Here is a 20,453-nt window from a genome sequence, read left to right on the forward strand (position 1 = left end):
GTAAAAATAGATTCTGTATAATTGATTTCAAACTAAAGATACCCTCAAAATCCATCTACGAGTAACTGGTCCTGCCATCATGGAAGTGAAATTGGAGTACGAAAATTTCAGTAGCCCGAAGAGTAGAGTGAAGAGTCCCCATGGAGATTAGAGGTCTTGTCCTCTAATTTATGTCATGCAGTATAACAAACTGTATAATCAACATATAACAGTTCCTAAGGTTAAAAGTGGTGATGTTTTTCTCAAGTTGATCATAATGCCTGGAAAGACAAGGAAAAAGGAAAAGAAAAGACACCGACTCTATCATGGAATGGGTTATCCCAGCTAGGATACAAATATGAATCCAACAGTGTGGTTCCACCCAAGGAAAATCCATGTTAGATATGCTGTAGAAGCAAAAGAGTAATGCTAAAGAACAACACTTATTTGTCCATCTCAAGTATAATCACATCTAAGAATTTCTTATAGAATTCATACTCGGTTTTTTTAGATTGTAAATAAGATTGCTCAAAGCACTCTGTTATGCTTTTCATGGATTAGTTAATCCTTCATCAGCTTTCCCACATTAAAGGCTGTGCCCAGTTCTGCACTATATCTGCTGAATCGCCCGCTTTCTACAAATGGCCCAATTAAGTCGTTAACCATAAGGACCAGATTCAAAATACAAGATCTAGTTATTAAAATAATTTGTAATACTTATACATGCAATTGGATTGAAGGAGGTAACCACTCTTACGCTTTGATTGCTATGATTTTCAAAATCACATGAAGATTTCCCACATAAAGATATCATGTCCACACTAAGTGCCAGATAGTTCCACTCTATTCTCTTCATTCTTTTTGCTGGCACCATTTGCCTGTGACCCATTAACCTTATGGCCCTTACTCATTCTAGGAAGATATCCTAGGCATAGGTATATAATAAATGCTCATTGCATTTACATTGTCTCAAGGGTCGTCTTGATAGCTCTAGAAATCTCTGATGCCATTTGAAAACACACATGAGCTTCCATATAGTCTTGAACTATTGTTCACTGTCACTATTGCATGTTTCAAATAACCACATTATTCTCTAAGAACACATGAGTTCCTTCAAGAAATATCTTCATTAACTTGGGAAACCAGACATGCCCATGATTCAATTCAGATAATCTTTTCTACACTGCATTCAAATTCCAAAGCTACTGCCAAAATCTGAAGACCCACCAAAATAGAAAAGGGAGACCAGTTATATTGTATCTTCTAGCCTTTCTTCCTTTAAAACCGAATTCTAATTATGATTGTATACATACTTATTCCTTTCAACTCATTAGTAAGGCATTTATTATATGAATTTTGCCCTCATCACTATACTGGTAATCGGGTAGAATACTTAAAATCAGGGCAATGTGTATAAACCAAAGGAACTACATTCATCATGTTTGAAATATGCAACAAGGTACCTTCCTCTCAACTTCAGTCCCCAGTAGCTCCCCTAATTCTAAGGCTACGATCAGCATTCACATAGCAAGGAGAAAAAAGGAATCTTGATTAAAATTTCAACATCAGAAGCTTATAATTGTTGCTAAGAAACTAAGTGATCAATGTTGTTTAAAATTTTGGAGCAACATATCAATACTTACACCTTCAGTTCACAAAGAAAAGGCCATGAAGTTGCACAACATATTCAAACATTCACAAAAGGAAGTTTCTTACATGTCTATGATAATCAAGAAAATACACACCACCGTTCTTTCCTTACTTTTTCATTACTTTTCCAGGAAAAGATACAGCGAGAAATCAGACAAAAAAAACCAAACAAACAAGGCAGCCGGGAAAAAATCGTACCGAAAGAGAGAAAAAGGTGATCAGGAGATGGTGATAACTTTGGGAGCGGAAGAAGCAGTGTGGGCATTAGGATCGGAATCTTGAGGAAGTGAAGAGCTGGGATTGAGAGGGGCTCGAATGTCGACATTTTGGTCATCGTCCGGGTCGTAATCGGGATTGAGAGAGCGGTCAATAGCTTGGCGACCTTGTTCGAGGCAGGGTTTGCAGGCGATCTCTATTGTGATCCAACCCAGCACAACTCCTGCTATGGCTATCACCGCGCTCGTCAGCCCACCCATCTCTCTTTCTTCTCTCCTTAGCCTGCGATTTGGCCTCTCAGAGAGTAGAGAAAAACAAAAGGAAAGTGAGAACCTGGTTACGGACGCAAGGGATAGAATGGATCCAAATCACAGAAAGATTTTGAATTTGGGGACCCGATTATGATGCTTTGGTGTAAGATTTTGAGAATAATGCACCTTTGGTGCCCCAATTTGCCACCATCCAGGCCAAAGGCCCAATCCAAGTGCAGCCCTTGGAATGCCGGTGATACCCTTTCAAGGGCCCATCCAAATAACCATTGGGTTTGTTTGGAAACTATTTTTTTAAAATAATTTTTTGTAATAATCAAAACATATAAAGTAGTTTTATGTTCTTAATAACAGAAAATAAGCTGTTTTTAGAAAATATATTTTAATTGTTTTTAATTTTTTCATTTGTTTTTTTAAGAGATTTTTTAAATATTAATTATACAAATATAAAAAATGATTAAAAATAAAGTAATACATATGAAACTTATTTTAAAATATAAAAAATAGGTTATAAACATTTTAAGCTCCAAATAATCTTTTTTATAAAACATTAAAGAACATTTTTTAAAAAATGTTCCAAAAAACTATTTTTCAGAACCATTTTTAAAAACACTTTTCAAATAGAACCTATAAGATTATTTGGAAAAATAATCTAAAAATTATTTATAAAAATTGAGGTACCTCAAATTTGAAAATTTTTTAAAGCGATCTTATAAGATAAATCTATACTTTTTATCTAAGAGGTTTTATTTTTATTTTTAATAAAAAAATTGCTATAAATTTTTATTTTTATAAATAGAAAACAAGAAGTAGATCCAAACAAGCACTAAGCTACATACCTTAAAACATAATCTCTATTACCGTGGTAAGCCTTTGAGAGAAGATGTGAGGATCTTTTAATATTCGCTTACATAAAAAGAAATAAAGTAACATCATTGTGTTATATAATCTAAATAAAGTAAGTCAGTTGTATTACAATATAATAATAAAAAATAAAAATAGATGTATCATTTACAAAGCACGTCATTAAACCATGAACCATGATTGTCCAATAATTGAAACCAATTTTGATGTGTATGCATGCCGTCAAATATCAAATGCAAACCTTTCCGACACCAAAGTGGAAGAAACCCTAAGAAGTTTAGGAAATTGTCAAAAACATAGAATTAGAAGTGATGGCCGTGTATAACTTACCCTTGGTTATGACTCACTCACTTTCAAAAGGTCTTGTAAGCTTGTTCACTTTAAAATCCAATGCTAGTTAATTTAGTTTAGGTTCTCTAGGATAACTATAGCTCAACTTCTTATAAGTTTATATAAAAGACTTAATACTAATCAAAGTTTAAGCTCAACATGTTAACTATGGTACAAACTTCTTATATTCTAGTTGGTTCTATAAAGCACTATCAATGATAGTTTAGTTTAGATTAAGTTACTTTTACCGATTGGGGAGGGGATGGGGGGCATGCATCATTTGTTCCGTCTTCCACCATTGTTGTAATGCACCACTTCAAGAGCTACATTATGTGTTAGTCGTTATTTGTCTAAATGCTTATAATAATCTTGTTGAGCCCTGCTAAAGTGGATGTAAGGACTAAATGGAAAGATAACTACCGAATTCATATAAAAGTAAATTCTCAATAAATAATGATATAATATTGTTTATAACTACGTTGTTAACATGTAAAAGAATGATGTTTATTTTCGAATCACTTTTCAAGACCATGAGGTGGGTTTGAAAATATAATATTGTTTATAACTACGTTGTTAACATGTAAAAGAATGATGTTTATTTTCGAATCACTTTTCAAGACCATGAGGTGGGTTTGAAAATAGTGAAACATCATTGCAAAATTCTAATTTCTCCATATTTTTACATTAAATATTTTTAGGAATTTAAATTCTATCCTTTTTTCTTTAAAATTTTGGACGTATGAAACAAATTCTTACATATCAATGTTGCAGGTGCACAATTAAATTAATAATATTTTATTACTGATAAAATTTTGCTAATTTAAAGCACAAACAAGGAATAAGCTTTGGGCAAAAATGACTCTATTAGGAATGAGAAAGCATTGAGGCTAAAATTTAAACTAGTCCAATTTCAACTTTGAAAGATAAGGAGTTGAGTATGTTATCATTGAAGGCTTTTAAAACCCTTACTAAATTCTTCAAGTTTTACATAAGGAAAATCTTTAGTATCATATGATTCAAACATAAATCTCCAATGAAGACAAGTGCTTTAGACTTGTTTCTTTTTTAAAACAGTTGTTGCAAAACCGTTTTTAAAAATAGTTTTTGAATATTTTCAAGAACAAAATTCTATTTAAAAACTTAAATATGATAATAGTTTTTTTGACTTATTATCTATAAAGTACTATACACTTATGTATAATGTAAAAAAATTTCAAATTATTTTCTTCTTTTCAATTTTTGGTTAGAACACTTTACAAATTATAATTGAGAATGCCTTAAACATGTTCTAAAAAATAACTTGTTTTCAGAATAAATGATGACAAAAATGTTTCTTCCTATTAGCAGCTTATCAAACGTGCTTTCTAAGTTAATATATATATATATATATATATATATATATATTTTCTATTCAAATGAACATAAAAAAATAACAATAGTTATTATTATAAAAATTTTCTACTTAAATAGAAAACTTATAAATTTTAACTCACATAAATAAAAATAATAAATTAAGGACTGAAATAAACAAAATAAATAGAGATAAGAAAAACTAGCATGTTTTGGAGAGACACGTAAACACATTATGAGCATGTTCAAAGAATGATTGAACTATTCATATCTCATTGCCTAAGAAAGGAATAAAATAATTAAATAAACAAGCTTAACTTTAAGAGGAGTTGTTAGAATATTTCAATTCACTATGAAAGCTAAAGAAGACTCCCTTTTATAAGTAGGCATGGGAAAAGAGATTGTGAACATTACAAGTGATTCCAATTACATCCAAATATTTAAGGTTATCAATTACAAATTAAAAGATGTTAACTTACCAAACTAATATTATAAAATATCTTTATTCTATTTTTAAAAAATAATTAAAGTTTTAAACTTTCTTTTATCGAATTTCCAACATTCCCTTTACAAAGTTTAAAGCTTCATAAAAAAAAATAAAATACATAAATGAAATAAATTGTGTAACTATATACTATGTAATTGTTGTAGGTGTCTTCCCAACTTGAACCTACACTTATGTTGACAACTTCTATTTGAGAATCCATAGTGAACTAATTCTTGAACTAGGTCCTTGAGCCAATTTTTCACATTGTCATACACAAAATAGTAGAATACTAATATAGAGATAGAACCTTAAAAAGTAATACATGATATAATAAAGTTATACTTGAATTTCCACTATTTTATCCATTATTTACATTGATATTTATTTGAACATTTAAGCTTACATCATTTGTATTGTACATAACTTAGGTGCATTTAAAGTTGTACAAAATATCCAAGTCATGAGTCTCTCACAAGTGAATAAGTTGTTCATACCTAGTTTATGGATGTAGACAATCCATTCGAGACTGTAATGCACTACCTTTTAATTTGAGGAATAATTTGTCTTGGTCATTACAATGAGTTTCTCATAGTGAGTGTGCTAGTGTGTATAGTTACACATTATACAAGACCTATCATGAATCATAAAATTGGTTATCAAGTAGTCGCGATCAAGGACAAAAATATTAGGATATATCGGCGATATATTGCCTATATATCGTGTATCGAAGAAGGTGGATACGATATATAGGTAAGATATATCGTCTGACGGAAATATCAGTAAATATCGACGATATATCAATAATCATGGATATATCAGCAATACAATGCAAAATATCAACCCTAAATTAGAAAAAATAGTTGAAATTTTGGAGATATATTGGATATATTGGAGATATATCGGTGAAAAATCGGTAAAAAATTAAATTACTATAAATAAATTAATTTTAATTATCGTATAATTTATTTTGTATACTAATTAAATATAAAACAAATATAAAATCATAAATAAAATTATCAATATTTTAAAATAAAAATATTTTGTATCAAAATGTACCAATATTTTAAAATAAAAATCATAAAAATATTTAAATAACATAATTAGTACATTTACAATAATTTAATTTTAAATTAATAATTTATTTTATTTTGATATTCAAGTGTAATAATAGTATATTGAGAATAAATTAACTTAGTACATTTTTAAATTAATATAACATTGAATTTAAATTAGTATATTTTTACAATTAATTAATATATTTTCAATAGAGGTAAGTAAAGTAACTTAACATAGTAATATATTTAAATCACATAATTAATATATTTGTAATAATTTAACTTCATAATGAGTCTACATTTACAAAAGTCACATTCTTATCAGTCGACACTATATAATTAAATTTAATATCGCAAATCATATTATATATATATATATATATATATATATATATATATATATTAATTTCTTCAACAAAACAACTCTAAAATGTCTAGTATACTTCTAATTTCATTTTTAAGAGTTTTTTTCTCACATTTTCATAAGTTTTGATGTATTTTGGTTTATCGATATTTTGTGTCAAAATATCCGTCGATATATCTGTAAAATTCAAGTACTGATATATTTGTGATTACCGATATTTTCATCCTTGGTCGCAATTCACCAAACTAGTACATTGCATAGTGTCACGAATTTAATATTTTCCTAAGCTCGTGCGGCACTTAGACAAGTCAAGACACTTGATCTTGCTAAGTCAGCCTGACTCCCAATTGTTTAACTTGTTAGGCTAAGATGCTCACGACTTGGAAGCTTTAGAAGGCGCAGTAGGCGACTCTTAAAAAATGGAAGCTTTATTGCTTAAGGAAGCTTTACAAGTGCTTTGAGAACTCACTTGCTTGGTTGGTTAGGTTTTTGAGTGGTTTTTGGGTAGTGCCTTGGCCAAATGAGGCCTTCATCTATTTATAGGCACCAATGGAACTCTTTGGAACCTTGGAGGGTTCCCTACAAATCAAGAAGATTCTAAAACACCCTGCACAATTTTATGTACAAGACTTATGTACAAGAATATACAAGAGATTTCTAGATTTCTCTAGAAAGCCTTGGTCTCTTCTCATGCCTTCCATCATAGTGTAGAGATATGTGGACATCTCTAGGCATCTTTAGAACCTTCCACACTTTTCCCACCAATGGCTTAGTGTGGATGGCTCTAGGAGTCTCCAAAAGCTTCATAGGCTCTATATAAGCCCATGGGAAGGGTAATTTAAAGCATCATGTGATACTTTTCCTCACCTATGCCATCGATGTTCCCGTCGTTGCCTTTTCTTGAAACCTCTCGATGTGTTTCTAGAATCTTCTCAAGGTATCTGCATGTTCCTAGCTTACTTGCCTCCTAGGTAATCCTTTCCATCGGACTAGATACTCTATTACATGAAAGGCCTCGTTCAGCCAAGATATTCTTCACCTCCTTCTCCTGTGAGGCCTCGGATGGATGCAAACCCTTGCACTTTCGGTTCCTGGAGTGTTGCTTCCTCTTACCCATTGAGTTCACATTTCCCTTGGTGACCTTGTCCATGTGTGTGCGGGCTACATCAGCTCACTCCTCTTTTGTCTCCTTTACTTGCACCCCTGATAGTAAGGAGGTCTAAGGTGTACTAGGCTTTGGGTTGACTTGGAGGGCACCTAGCAGCTGCATTGAGCTCATATGTGCTTTGCACTCCTGCTCACTCTCCTCGATCATGGCAATGAGCACCTTCCTCTTTGGACAATCCCGTGCCCAATGTGGACCGTCACACATGAATCATTTGATTTTAAGCGTAAACTCTTTCCTTTCGGCCTTACTCCTTCCTTCCCGGACGTTAGGCATTTTGCATGATCCCATTCTAGGAGCGTTGTGGTCCTTTAAAATCTCATCTCCTCCACCCGTGGCGTGGCCATCCTCCAAAGACTCAACCTTGAAGAAGTCTCTCCTTTTGTAATCCATTAATACTCTGCTACTGCCATAGTAGTGGCTAAGTCTTGAACACCTTGTGTCTTAATTCTTGCTCAGCCCACCCTTGCAGGTTATCCATGAAGTTGAATAGCAATTCCTTCTCAGTCATGTTAGGAATCTCAAGCATGAGCGAAGAGAATTCCTTGACATAGTCGCGTATCGAGCCTGTGTGCTTGAGACGCCTTATGTTTTTCATAACCAGGTAAGTCACGTCCTTGGGGTAGAACTGCCTCTTGATCTCCCTCTTGAAATCCTCCCACATCTCTAGTGCAAATGTCTTTTTCCATATCGACAAACCTCTTATGCCACCATAGAGTAGTTGTGTCAATAAGGTAAAGGGTTGCAATTCTTACCTTAGTTGCCTCATCAGTCAATGCAATAGCCTTGAAGCATTGCTTCACATGCCATAAGAAGTTGTCCAACTTCTTGGCATCCCCCTTGCCACTAAACCTTTGTAGCTTCAACATCTCCACCCTAGATGCCTCCTAGGTGGCCATGACTCGTGTCGACACATCAACCTTGTAGATGGCCAACTCCTGCCTAACCTCCTAGTCTCGGGACTCCATTTGAGTGGCCAAAGCCTCTATCCTTGACTCCATGCTAGCAAGCATGCTCAAGACCTTTTCTTGGAAGGACACCAACTCCTTGTGTGACACTGGCTGAACCTATGAGATGAGCACTCCCTCACGAAGGTCTTGGATCTACTCCCTTAGATCCTCTAAGCCCTTCTCCATGCCTTGCTCGATCAAGTCCAACATCTCCCGAGTGTCCGCCATGGCTAGCTCCATCTTAGCTAACCTTGCCTCCATGTTAGCAACGGCATCACAAGATTTATCCTTCTTGCCCCTGCCCCATGTAGCAGGCTCGGTCTCCCTCTCACGGGTTTGCTCGCTAATCTCCTTCATGTTGGAGCCCGACATGCTTCCTTTACTATGCCCGCTTCGTAGTCGCGCTTTGATACTACTTGTCACGGACTTAGTATTTTCCTAAGCTCGTGCAGCACTTAGACAAGTCAAGACACTTGATCTTGCTAAGTTAACCTGATTCCCAACTGCTTAGCTAGCTAGGCTAAGATGCTCACAACTTGGAAGCTTTAGAAGGCGTAGTAGGCGACTCTTAAAGAATGAAAGCTTTATTGCTCATGGAAGCTTTACAAGTGCTTTGAGAACTCACTTGCTTGGTTGGTTAAGTTCTTGGGTGGTGTTTTGGCCAAATGAAGCACTCACCTATTTATAGGCACCAATGGAACTTTCTGGAACCTTGGAGGGTTCCTCACAAATTAAGAAGATTTTAGAACACCATACACAATTCTATGTACAAGACTTATGTACAAGAATATACAAGAGATTTCTAGATTTCTCTAGAAGGTCTTGGACTCCTTTCATACCTTCCACCATAGTGTAAAGATGTGTGGACATCTCTAGGCATCTCTAGAACCTTTCACACTTTTCCCATCAATGGCTTAGTGTATATGGCTCCAAGAGTCTCCAGAAGCTTCCTAGGCTTTATATAAGTCTATGAGGAAGGTCATTTGAAGCATCCTATGACAATAGGCTCTCAACCTTGAGAGAATATTGAATATTGTTAAGGTTTTTAGTAACCTTAACCTACATGTGACATCTTAAGGTGGTCATATATTCCTTATGGATTGATTTACTATTTATTAAGGCAAGTGACAACAAGTATTCTCAAGATAGGTGTCACGATATCTCATGAGTTTGAGACATTTTGTCCCCTTAGGTGATCCGAAGGACATGTGATCATGAAATTCTTGGTCATAGTAATTTCTTAAATGGAATTTAAAATTTGCTTTTAGAGAGTTAAAGTATGTCAATTAATCACATAATATGAGAATTTAAGACTTAAATATTGTAGAAGTAATTTTGAGAGGTTGATAGTGTTTACCTCGTTAAATTACAAACATCAATTTATGAGGAGTTTGCATGAAATCATTAGTAAGTTACAAACACAAGTATTTTGTCACAGTCTAATATTAGGGGATATTAGAGTACAATTGACTCTTTGTAGCGGATGTTGGTGAACTTAAAAATTGGATTATGAAGGAGCTATATTTTCCTATGAATCCCAATAAATTCCATTCTAGCTCATATTCTTAGGCGACACATTACTTGAGGGATATTTGAGTTCTTTATTCACATTTATGAATATATAAGAGCATTTTGGTAAATGTGTAGTATTACATAAGAACTTGTAAATGATCTCTCTAACTATGATAATTAATTAATTAAAGTTTAATAAGACTAATTTATTAGGCTCCAATTAATTAGTTATGATCCAAATGGGTTGGATTAAGTAACTCAAGCCCAAGATGGGTTCAAGTCATTTAGGTTCACACGTATAGTCTATATAAACCTCTTTTAAGGTTTAAGGCTTAAGGCTTAGATTTTTTTATTATTATTCTATCATCCAAATAGAGAAACCCTAGCCTCCACCCTTTTAAGGGGATTTCACCATCCTTAAGTGCTTAGATTTTAGGAATGAGAGTCATTGTATGGAAGGTCTCTTCGTTTTTTAAATCCGTATCACCTTTTCATCAACTGAAATCGATTTAGGAACATCCAAATTGCAAGTATATTTTCTTTGAACATAGATCTACAATTTTTTCATGTATATGCTTCTTTTGTATAGATTTAGAGATCCATAAGATAGTTTTATATGCACCCCAATGATTCAAGGCTTGGAATGAAACAATCTAGATATTTCGACATTTAGGGCTTAGTTTTAAGCGAGTTAGTTGTATTAAGGGTCATGCGCTAGTATCTTGATTTTCATAAGTTATTTGGGAATAGAACAACCCCACAATTAGGACCTTACAACAACTCTCATTTAGGTGAATCCACCAAAAATACATGTAACTCGTATCTCGCAACATTTTTTGCCTAGGACTCGCTAAGAGTAAAACCCTTCCTAACCTCATAATTGTAACATTATCACCCTAGGGATAGAAAAAAGACTCTTTTATCAAAATTAAGGCTACTTACAAGTCACATAGTGCAGTTCATATGATCTCCAATCACAAAGGTTAGATTACCTTCAAAAAATGGGCTTTGGGACCAAGTGGGTGGGATGGATGTGGAACTGTGTGTCTTCTGCTAAATTCTCTATTCTTGTTAATGGAGTGCCAACTGGGTTTTTCCCTAGCACTAGAGGACTCCGTCAAGGGGATCCTCTATCCCCTTACCTCTTTGTTATGGGAATGGAGATTCTGGACGTTCTTATCAGGAGAGCGGTGGAGGGGGGATATCTATCAGGGTGCAATATTCGGGGTGGTAGAAGACCTTCATTGAATATCTCTCATATATTCTTTGCTGATGATACAATTGTGTTTTGTGAGGCGAGCAAAGAGCAAGTTTCTCATTTAAGCTGGCTTCTCTTTTGGTTTGAAACGGCCTCGGGTCTTCGTATTAATCTAGCCAAAAGCAAAATCATCCCAGTTGGAGAAGTGGAGGAGATTCTTGAGTTGGTAGCTGAGTTAGGGTGCAGGGTGGGGTCTTTGCCTTCCCAATATTTGGGGCTCCCTTTAAGGGCCCCCAATAGGGCTTCTTCTATATGGGATGGAGTGGAGGAGAGAGTCAGGAGGAGACTTGCGCTTTGGAAAAGACAGTTAATCTCCAAAGGGGGGAGGATCACTCTCATAAAAAGTACCTTGGCTAGTATGCCAATTTACCAAATGTCTATCTTCCGCATGCCCAAGTCCGTTGCTAAAAGAGTAGAGAAAACCCAAAGGGATTTCCTATGGGGGGGTGGACACTTGGGAGGAAAAGTTCATCTAGTTAATTGGGATGTGGTCTGTTCAGAAAAACTCAATGGTGGGCTAGGGTTAAGGAGAATAGCCACTCTGAATAGAGCCTTGCTGGGCAAGTGGATTTGGAGGTTTGCTTGTGAAAAGGATAACCTTTGGAAACAAGTGATCTCTACGAAATATGGGCAAGAGGAACATGGATGGAGGTCTAAGAAGGTCAATAGGGCGGCTGGAGTAGGGGTTTGGAAGGAGATTATGAAAGAAACAGAATGGTGCTGGGAGAATTTGGCTTTTATAGTTGGGAAGGGTTCCAAAATTAAATTTTGGAAAGATAGATGGTGCACTGATACTCCGTTGTCCCAATGTTTCAACCATCTTTTTGTCCTTGCTGCGCATAGAGACGCCACGATTGAGGAAATGTGGGATCAAGATTTGGGTCAAGGAGAGTGGAATCTTGTTTTTGAGAGGGACTTCAATGACTGGGAGTTGGACATGGTTGGTGATTTGCTCCATACTTTGAGGGGTCATAGGCCTTCACTGGGGGATGACTCTGTTAACTGGAGGCAAGGAAGAAATGGCTTCTTCAGGGTTAAGGATGCTTATAGGCTGTTGGATAAATCTAATGATATAGTGTTTCCCGCAAAGAAAATATGGGTGGATAGGGTGCCAACTAAAGTCTGTTTTTTTGCTTGGGAGGCCACTTGGGAGAAGGTGCTCACTCTGGATAGGCTTCAGATAAGAGGGGTGCAACTACCAAATTGTTGTTTTTTGTGTGGTTGTGAAGAAGAGAATGTAAATCATATTATTTTACACTGTATAGTGACTAGAGTCCTTTGAGATATTATTTTTGGGTTGATAGATATCAAGTGGGTCCTCCTAGAAACTGTAAAGGAGACTCTTATCTCCTGGAGGGGCTCATTTGTAGGGAAGAAAAGGAAAAAGATTTGGAAATCCATTCCGTTGTGTATTTTTTGGACGGTTTGAAAGGAGATGAATAAATTAGCTTTTAGGGGGGGTGAGTTGAATATTCAGAGATTAAAGAATTCTTTTGTTTGTAACCTGTGGAATTGGGCCAAAGTGTATTTAGGTGAGGAGTCTTTCTCCCTTATAGGTTTCTTGGAGTGGATAGTTTCCACTTGAGGGGAGGTAGTTCTTTTTGGTCCTTTTTCTTTTTTTGGGCTGTAGCCAACTTGTATACTCCCTGTATGCTTTGTGGCGCTTAGCCTTTTTAATGAATATCTTGGTTACTTATAAAAAAAAAAGGTTAGATTACCTTCGAAAGTGATTCGCTTGTGAGCTTAGCCCATCCCTCTCAAATGAATATGTACCTATCTTACTCGCTGGTCTTGAGACAATCACTCCTTAATAAAATGATTCTTTTTCTTATCTTGCATATTTATATCAATTTGTTATAAGTAAGCATATCTTCCACTTTCATCGCATCATTATAATATTATAATGTTTTGTACATTGAAGAATGACATTAGTAGGACATCATGCATAGAAATTGTCATAAAATATCTAATATTCTTCAATTTCTACGAATACACCAACATTACAAATATGCATTTCTTCCATTATATTTTCAGTGTCAAATGTAATCCTCACATTTAAGATATTTATTAGATAGAAATATTTTTTTCTAAAAATTAAAAGTCAATATACGAAATTTGTAGGATATTATGAACTAATGTTCCTAATTTCACAGGAATAACAAGACCTACTAAAAGACATCAGCTTAAGCAACAAGCTTTATTGAAATGAAATCTGCACGTCCAAGATAAGGAAAAAAAAATGGCATATGGTAATGACCAAGACCAGAAACCACAATACCATGATATAATTTAAAATTGGCACAAGAGGCATGACAAATTGAACCTCCATCCAAGTTTCCTTTTTTCATTAGGTCAAGACATATGGACCCTCTTAAAATACTCCCAAACCGTCTTTAATCATAGATTTAAAATTTAATTCAGTAGGTCCAGATTTAGAATAGAATTCAGTTCAGTAGCTATTCGGTATGATAACGTTTTCTTATCAATAGTAGTAGCGCCTATCAATACTCCAAGACATGATTTGACGTGCATTTGGAACCCCGCTCGATGGCTCCATTGGCATATTCGTAGGGAAACGTGATAGACACGGCAAGAATTAGAGCACTCGCTAAAGAATCACGTTTGATAGTGATGGTGAAGCGAATTACATGGCTTATTGCTTTGTTGCCAAACAGATGGAATATCTGATCCTCGACTCCACTGAAAGCTACTCTTCCTATTCAGCCTCTTTTACATTGCCTTCCAAGAGGGACTCCTCACCACAATATCCAATCCAAAGCAGAGGGAAATGATGAAACGTTGCCTCGTGGGGAAGAGAAGCAATGAAGAACCTAAGTCTGGAGACTGAGATGGGAGATTGTTAGAAACAAAGTAGCTATAACTGAAATATAAGAGCAGGAGGCCCACAGACATAATCAAATATCTTTCAATCTCTCAGTTCAGTTATCTTAGCTCCTCCCGTCCAAACCTGTCCATGATGTGACTAAGGAAGCATCAGGGGGCATGATAACTAGATTTTTACGTTGATGAGTGGGTCACTCAGCAAGATTTGCCGAATGGAGGCATCAATGTCATTATCCGCGGCGACTGTAGAAATCGTGGAAAAGATATATCTAGATAAACATGATGTTTTCTACTGTTGGAATGCCTAACTAACTATAAAAAAGAAAATAAATAAATGAATAAAAACAAGCAAAGATCAACTTTAGGGCTTCCCCACCCTGAAGGAGATGTTTGCTTTGTTTTCCAGGTGGGAAATCTTTGGTAGTTGGTAGGTGCCAATCACTGATGAAATATCCTTCATGTTGTGTATGTGGCCTCCTTCTCATCACCATCAACAGATATTTTTCCTCTCTTTGACCCACCTATATGATATGTATCTTTAGCTGTCCTGAATTCAGATAAGATAAAAAGGAAGAAACTGCAGCTAAACACAAAGGCACAATATATATATACATATATATAACAATGGAGGCGCAAAAGAAAAAAGTTTCTCGTTTAATTTCTTCTTCTTTACAATATTGGGCATCACTTTATCAAGTGTAAAATTTCATTGATAAGCTCATATGCAGAATTCTCGTATGATGTATGACTGACCTATAACAAATCCCACCAGATGCCTGAGCAAAGAAATCACTTACCTCACGTTATGTGTTTCATAAAAATCAAGATGAGGTTCCATTAATTGATGAAAACACATCCACTGAAGGGGTCCTATAAGCAGTCTCCCTGCAGAGGAGGAATTCGTGAATGGCTGGGCTCAGCTCCATAAATTATTTTTCTCCATTCATCTTGGTTCATGGCCACATCTACCTCTATGATATTTATCTTTAGCTGTCCAGAATCAGATAATATAAAAGGGGAAAATGTCTAACCGATGGAGAGTTCTTTTTCTAATCTGTTTGCGTAAAAGACCCAAAAGCATGCAGCTACACACAACGGCACAAAATATATATAACAATGGAGGCAAAATTAAAAAAGAAAAAGAAAGTTCCCATTTAATTTCTTCCTTCTCTTTACAATGTGAATAATCACTTTGTCAAGTGTAAAATTTCATTGATAAGCTCATATGCATAATTCTCGTACGATGTATGACTGAGCTATAAAATGTCCAAGCAGATGTTGGGACAAAGAAATTACTCACCTAACTTTATGTGTTTCATAAGAATCAAGATAAGATTGCATTAATGGAAAATATATCCACTGAAGGGGTCCTATAAGCAGTCTCCCCAGAGGAGGAACTCATGAATGGCTGGGCTCAGTTTTGTAAATTATTTTTCTGCATTCATCTTGGTTCATGGCCACACCTACTTCTAAGTTGGTGGTAGATTTAGGTCCACATCTAGTACCAAGTTGGAGGACACCATGTTGTTTTGCAGCATTGACCTATGTCTTTTTTTTTTTCTGATACCCTTTCTAGCCTGTCTTGTCCTTGTACCACTTCCAACAAGAAAAATATCAGTCCTCACCAGTGCACTCAATAATGATCAGAATTTTTCACATATAATCAACTAAACTAACTTTTTCATGATTTTTTTCCACTATTTGTAATATCTCTGACTTTAGACAGTCACTTCTCTCTCTACACCAACAAGATCCATAAACCAAAAAAACAAAAAATCAAAGCATTATCCTAACATCCTAAGGAGGCCAGAGGAATATGGCTCACATTTATAACCCTTATTGAAGGATATCAAGACTCTCAAGTGATTCTGAAGCCAAATTGGAAGACATTGTAAACAATGTAACTAAGTAGCAGTGTGATGGATATTACATACTAATAAAACTTTAAAACTAAATTCAATGGATGACTAGGCCATGGCATTTTCCAGGATTATTTTGATAGAGGACTAGACGGATGTCAAGAAAGAAAACCGACAATCAACTCTCAAACCAGTTTCCAATATAAAGTATAAAAACAAAAAGGAAACAAAAACAAAAACAAAAACATAAAAATAAAAGAAAAAAGAAAAAAAAAGAGAGAAAAAATTGGCTACAAGGACAATGCACTAGAAAGGAGCAACACTACTTGAGTAGAAGGCATTGCAGGAAATGGGTAATGACAAAAAAACAGTGTGAAACTATAATAAACAATTTACAAGTAGGAAAATGCTTTCTTAGTAGGAGGAAAAATAGCTGGAATAACATACGGTAGATAGAAAATCTTCCAATAGTTCTGCATACCTATGCCATGAGGTTTCCAATATGGTGCCCTAAATAGGTCTATACCAATGTTCAATTGCACAAGATGAATGAACAAAGCAGGTAAATGGGATCTCATAAGCAACTGAACTAAAGCAAAAACAGAATAGTTGATGCAATCCTATCACATTTTTGATAGATCAATAAGTTGGAAATTATGCTGATCATTAGCATGTTAAACAAGCTGCAGATGCAATCATGCAACTCTATTTTAAATTTGCATCAGCATTCATCTTCAGAAGCAATTCAACATTACGAAGCAGCTTCTGCTCAATATTGCCCAAATTTTGGTTTGAACATCACTGCATTACTACCACAACAAACAGGATTTCATCCAAGGATGAATGGAAAACAGCAAAATGTTTGAATAAGGTGGTATTATTGAACATAGCATACATTGAGCAATCAGGGAAGAAACTAAGAAAATACCAAAAAGTTAAACAACTTGACATTTGATACATCCAACTGTAAGAGCCTGTTCAACATGGTCATTAAAACTCCACAGTTTTTACTGTTTATAAGGTTACAGTTTATTCAAAAACACACAAAACATCAGAAGAAAGCTGAAGAGCTAGGCAAACAGAACCTGAGAGCTGGAGGGTGTCAAGTCAGCGAAGGCTTCTGGAGCATCCACCACATGCCATCGAACACCAAAGCTCCAGTTTTTCTCACAATTACCCTTTTGATTCAGCCTCCAGATATGACCCACAGCAACATGAAGGTTCCGACCAACAACATAGATCTTGCAGTTACAGGCATTCACAGAAAAAGGCTTGCAAATCTGCTCTGGCAAAGCAGGGCCTTCTACTGCTTCCCAATTATCTGATTCCATGTCGTAAACCTTAAGTTTCATCCTTTCATGCTCTGAAACAACAAACAAGTGTCCATAAACCACTACACTAGAGCCAGTCCAGCCTTCTCTCAGGCCAGCAGCCATATTCTCCCAATTATTAGTTCTTGGGTCATAAACTTGACCCCTGGGAGAGACAAAGAAAGGCCACAACCAGCCTTCAGTGACAAGAAGCTTTCCATTGAGAACTGCTGCATCATAAGAGGCCATGTTTGTTCCCATGCTTGCAATGGGGCTCCAAATCCCTTTAACAGGATCTAAAACCTCAGCCAAGTCAAGCTCAAAGAGATCCGAACTATTTCCACCCGCCGCATAAATCATACCATCAATGACCCCAGTAGCAAAAAATGACCTAGCAGTAATCATCTGGCTCATAACAGTCCAACGGTTTTTCTGCATTTCATACTTCAATACCAAGTCAAGTGGGCAATCTACATCAGATACCATACCCCCACAAACAAACAAAGCACCCTCATGGGGGATGGAAACACACCTGAATCCATGGGGGCAAACTTTATCCTTGCAAGGCATTGCTGGAATGGTGTGCCAAGAGAAGTGATTAAGGTCAAGAACCTGCCACTGAATCTTTCCAGTACATTTGTGAAATGCAAAGACAAAGAGCCAAGGGTCTTGGAAGCCTAGTTCCTTTCTTCGGGTAAAGAACCGCTCCTTATTACCAAGAAGTAGATGCCAACGCTTGCAGACAGCTCTGCAAGCTGCGTGGCTCTGGACCGGGAGGCGCAGGAGACAGTTGAGGGCAATATCATCAGGAAGGCCTGGAATGAGAGGCTCTCCCCTGAGAGATAACTCTAATTCCAATGAAGGATTTAACAAATTTGATTGGATTACAGCTAACCTAAATTTTGGGGATAATGTCATTTGGGAATCCCCTAGCTTATGTACTGGGGCCTGTTGCGATGAAATTCTAACCCTTTGCATTTTCCTTGTCGGACTTAAGAATAAAACTCTCCAAAACACTTAGAAAGCCGCCTGTCTAATATATAATTTTCAGTCTATGACACGCAAACACCAATCAAAAGAGCCAATCACAAGCCGCAAGGGCCTACCTCTTCAAATTTCTTCCTTATTAACTCATTCCAGGTCCTTATGCAAAGGAAGAAATCCCAAGTTCGAAATTAAACTACAACACCTTTGCACCACAAAAACTAAAAACCCACAAGACCCCAGTCCATAAATCAACATACAGATGAGTTTTGCTATGCTCTGTACAGCTAGACGTTTCCACATAAAAAGACTCTACCCATTAACTATCAGGACAAAACCCACAAAGTAGACACAATAACACAGAGAAGAAACTTAATAACAAAGGAACTCAACACATGAACTTACAAACATGAAATCCCAGAAAAAAATTTCTTGAAAAGACAGTGACTGATGAGATTTGGAGGCCTGATTTTTGCAGAGAAGGAAGGAAGCCCTTGAAACTGAAGACTCTTCTTCCCTATAAAAGGAATCATTATCTTCTTGTGTACAGCCTCCAAGTTGAATGTGGGCAGTCGACATACAATGGGGGATCCAATCCACGCGCCCGTGATGCGCGTCAACAACAATGGCAGGTGAAGTTATGGTGGGCTTCGTGTTCGTGGAGTGTTGGTTTCGAATCCAGCGAAGAACGGCACGCACTTATCGCGTGACAGCGAGAGTGCCCCAATTTGGGGTACACTGCATTTCCATTCCCGTGGAGTAAAAAGGCGAAGATATAGGACAACATTAAAGACATGTAACGTCAAAATTTAAAATCAAACTTCAAAAGTTTTGTTTAAAAAAAAAAAAAAGAAAGAAAGAAAGAAAGAAGGGGGAAAAAGTGTGTTTTAAAACTTTGTAAATTCAAATTTAATCCAAGTGTTTCAAAATAATTAAGATTTTATATAGTTTTTATCAAAGTCTCTATTACTATATTTGGCTTGATATTGCATGACTTTTGAATTGCTTTGTAAGGACTCTCATTTTATAATTTTTTTTTTCTTTTTCCCATACTCTTCGGTTTTTTGCCGAGGTCATCCTATAGAGGTACTCAAATTGGATCAATGATCGTTTTTTTTATGTTTTATCATAAACCTAATTGATTATTTCCAATTACATAAATCAATGGTTCAAACAACACTTCAAGTTAGGACATTTCCCATTTTTATAAGAACTTTTATACTAAAAATAATGGTATCTTTGATTATAACCCATTTGAAAAAGAAAAAAGAAAAAAAAGTAGTGGTTATTATTTTCTTTTGGATATGTGCAATTGTTATTTTATGATTCAAAAAATGAAAGAGTTATTGGATTAGGATGATTTTTACATGTGGAGGAATTGCTAAGGTTATGTATGGCTCCAAAATTTTTTTTGAAGGAAAATGTAAAGGGAATTTCAAAAGATAAAAAAAAAAAAAAAAAAGAAAGAAAGCAAAAGTAGGTTTAATATTAATAATTATTTTTACATGATTTTTTAAATTCATTTTGGTTATTTTTTTTTTCTTATTTTGCTCTTTCATATAAAAAATAAATAATTTTAAAAAATCCTAAGATCCTATTTTGTTTAGACTGATTTTTACCTTTTATCTTAAAATTCTAATATATTTGTTTACTTTAAATTTTACAACACATACTTTATTTTTAAAAAACAATTTTTGGAAATAAAAAATAAAAACCACAAAATTTTTACCAAACCAAACACAACCTAAGTTTCCAACCAATTTTAATTATATTTCATTTTTTTTCTATTTTTCATGAAAAACTAAATATAAGAAAACTATCTTTCTAATTAATATTTTTTCCCTTTTCTTCATACTTTCTTGAAGCCAAACATAGCCTAAATCATGAGAAAATACATATTTAAAAAATTTAAAGATCTTGACATTGCCATATTGATGATAGTTAAATCTGTTTTTTTTTTTTTTTTTTTTTTTAACACTATTGGTGTTGCCAGTTTTTTTTTAATTA

At 35.2% G+C, this 20,453-nt stretch overlaps 2 protein-coding genes across 9 annotated transcripts; both read right to left on the minus strand.

The window, feature by feature from the left end:
• Positions 1–301: 301 nt before the first annotated feature.
• On the minus strand, positions 302–2,232 carry LOC117927762 (outer envelope membrane protein 7). Of its 5 annotated transcripts, XR_004653404.1 has the most exons (3): positions 1,828–2,232; positions 1,443–1,486; positions 302–614 (listed from the first exon to the last, which is right to left on the minus strand). XR_004653404.1 is itself a non-coding variant. In XM_034847426.1 (2 exons), the coding sequence occupies exon 1, from the start codon at positions 2,103–2,105 to the stop codon at positions 1,848–1,850; it is 258 nt and encodes an 85-aa protein (XP_034703317.1). In that variant the 5' UTR covers positions 2,106–2,232; the 3' UTR covers positions 302–614; positions 1,828–1,847. The 5 variants fall into 5 exon arrangements, 4 of the variants coding, with proteins under 4 accessions (XP_034703317.1, XP_034703319.1, XP_034703316.1 ...); XM_034847426.1 differs by lacking the exon at positions 1,443–1,486; XM_034847428.1 differs by lacking the exons at positions 302–614; positions 1,443–1,486 and adding an exon at positions 1,109–1,194.
• An 11,505-nt stretch (positions 2,233–13,737) lies between these two features.
• On the minus strand, positions 13,738–19,167 carry LOC117929007 (F-box/kelch-repeat protein At1g30090). Of its 4 annotated transcripts, none has more exons than XM_034849186.1 (2): positions 17,238–19,165; positions 13,738–14,293 (listed from the first exon to the last, which is right to left on the minus strand). In XM_034849186.1, the coding sequence occupies exons 1-2, from the start codon at positions 18,438–18,440 to the stop codon at positions 14,180–14,182; spliced, it is 1,317 nt and encodes a 438-aa protein (XP_034705077.1). In that variant the 5' UTR covers positions 18,441–19,165; the 3' UTR covers positions 13,738–14,179. The 4 variants fall into 4 exon arrangements, with proteins under 4 accessions (XP_034705077.1, XP_034705076.1, XP_034705079.1 ...); XM_034849185.1 differs by lacking the exon at positions 13,738–14,293 and adding an exon at positions 14,300–14,814 and having other exon boundaries at positions 17,238–19,167; XM_034849188.1 differs by lacking the exon at positions 13,738–14,293 and adding an exon at positions 14,832–15,178 and having other exon boundaries at positions 17,238–19,164.
• Positions 19,168–20,453: the final 1,286 nt, after the last annotated feature.

This window comes from Vitis riparia, chromosome 13 (genome assembly GCF_004353265.1).
Source record: "Vitis riparia cultivar Riparia Gloire de Montpellier isolate 1030 chromosome 13, EGFV_Vit.rip_1.0, whole genome shotgun sequence".
NCBI lineage: Eukaryota > Viridiplantae > Streptophyta > Magnoliopsida > Vitales > Vitaceae > Vitis > Vitis riparia.

What these genes read in the sequence shown, in the direction of transcription:
- LOC117927762 (XM_034847426.1), bottom strand. Translation starts at nt 2,105, where the DNA reads ATGGGTGGGCTGACGAGCGCGGTGATAGCCATAGCAGGAGTTGTGCTG.
- LOC117929007 (XM_034849185.1), bottom strand. Translation starts at nt 18,440, where the DNA reads ATGCAAAGGGTTAGAATTTCATCGCAACAGGCCCCAGTACATAAGCTA. An exon ending in TGACACCCTCCAGCTCTCAG is followed by an intron (nt 14,815 to 17,237) that starts GTTCTGTTTGCC and finishes CATATCATATAG; the next exon opens with GTGGGTCAAAGAGAGGAAAA.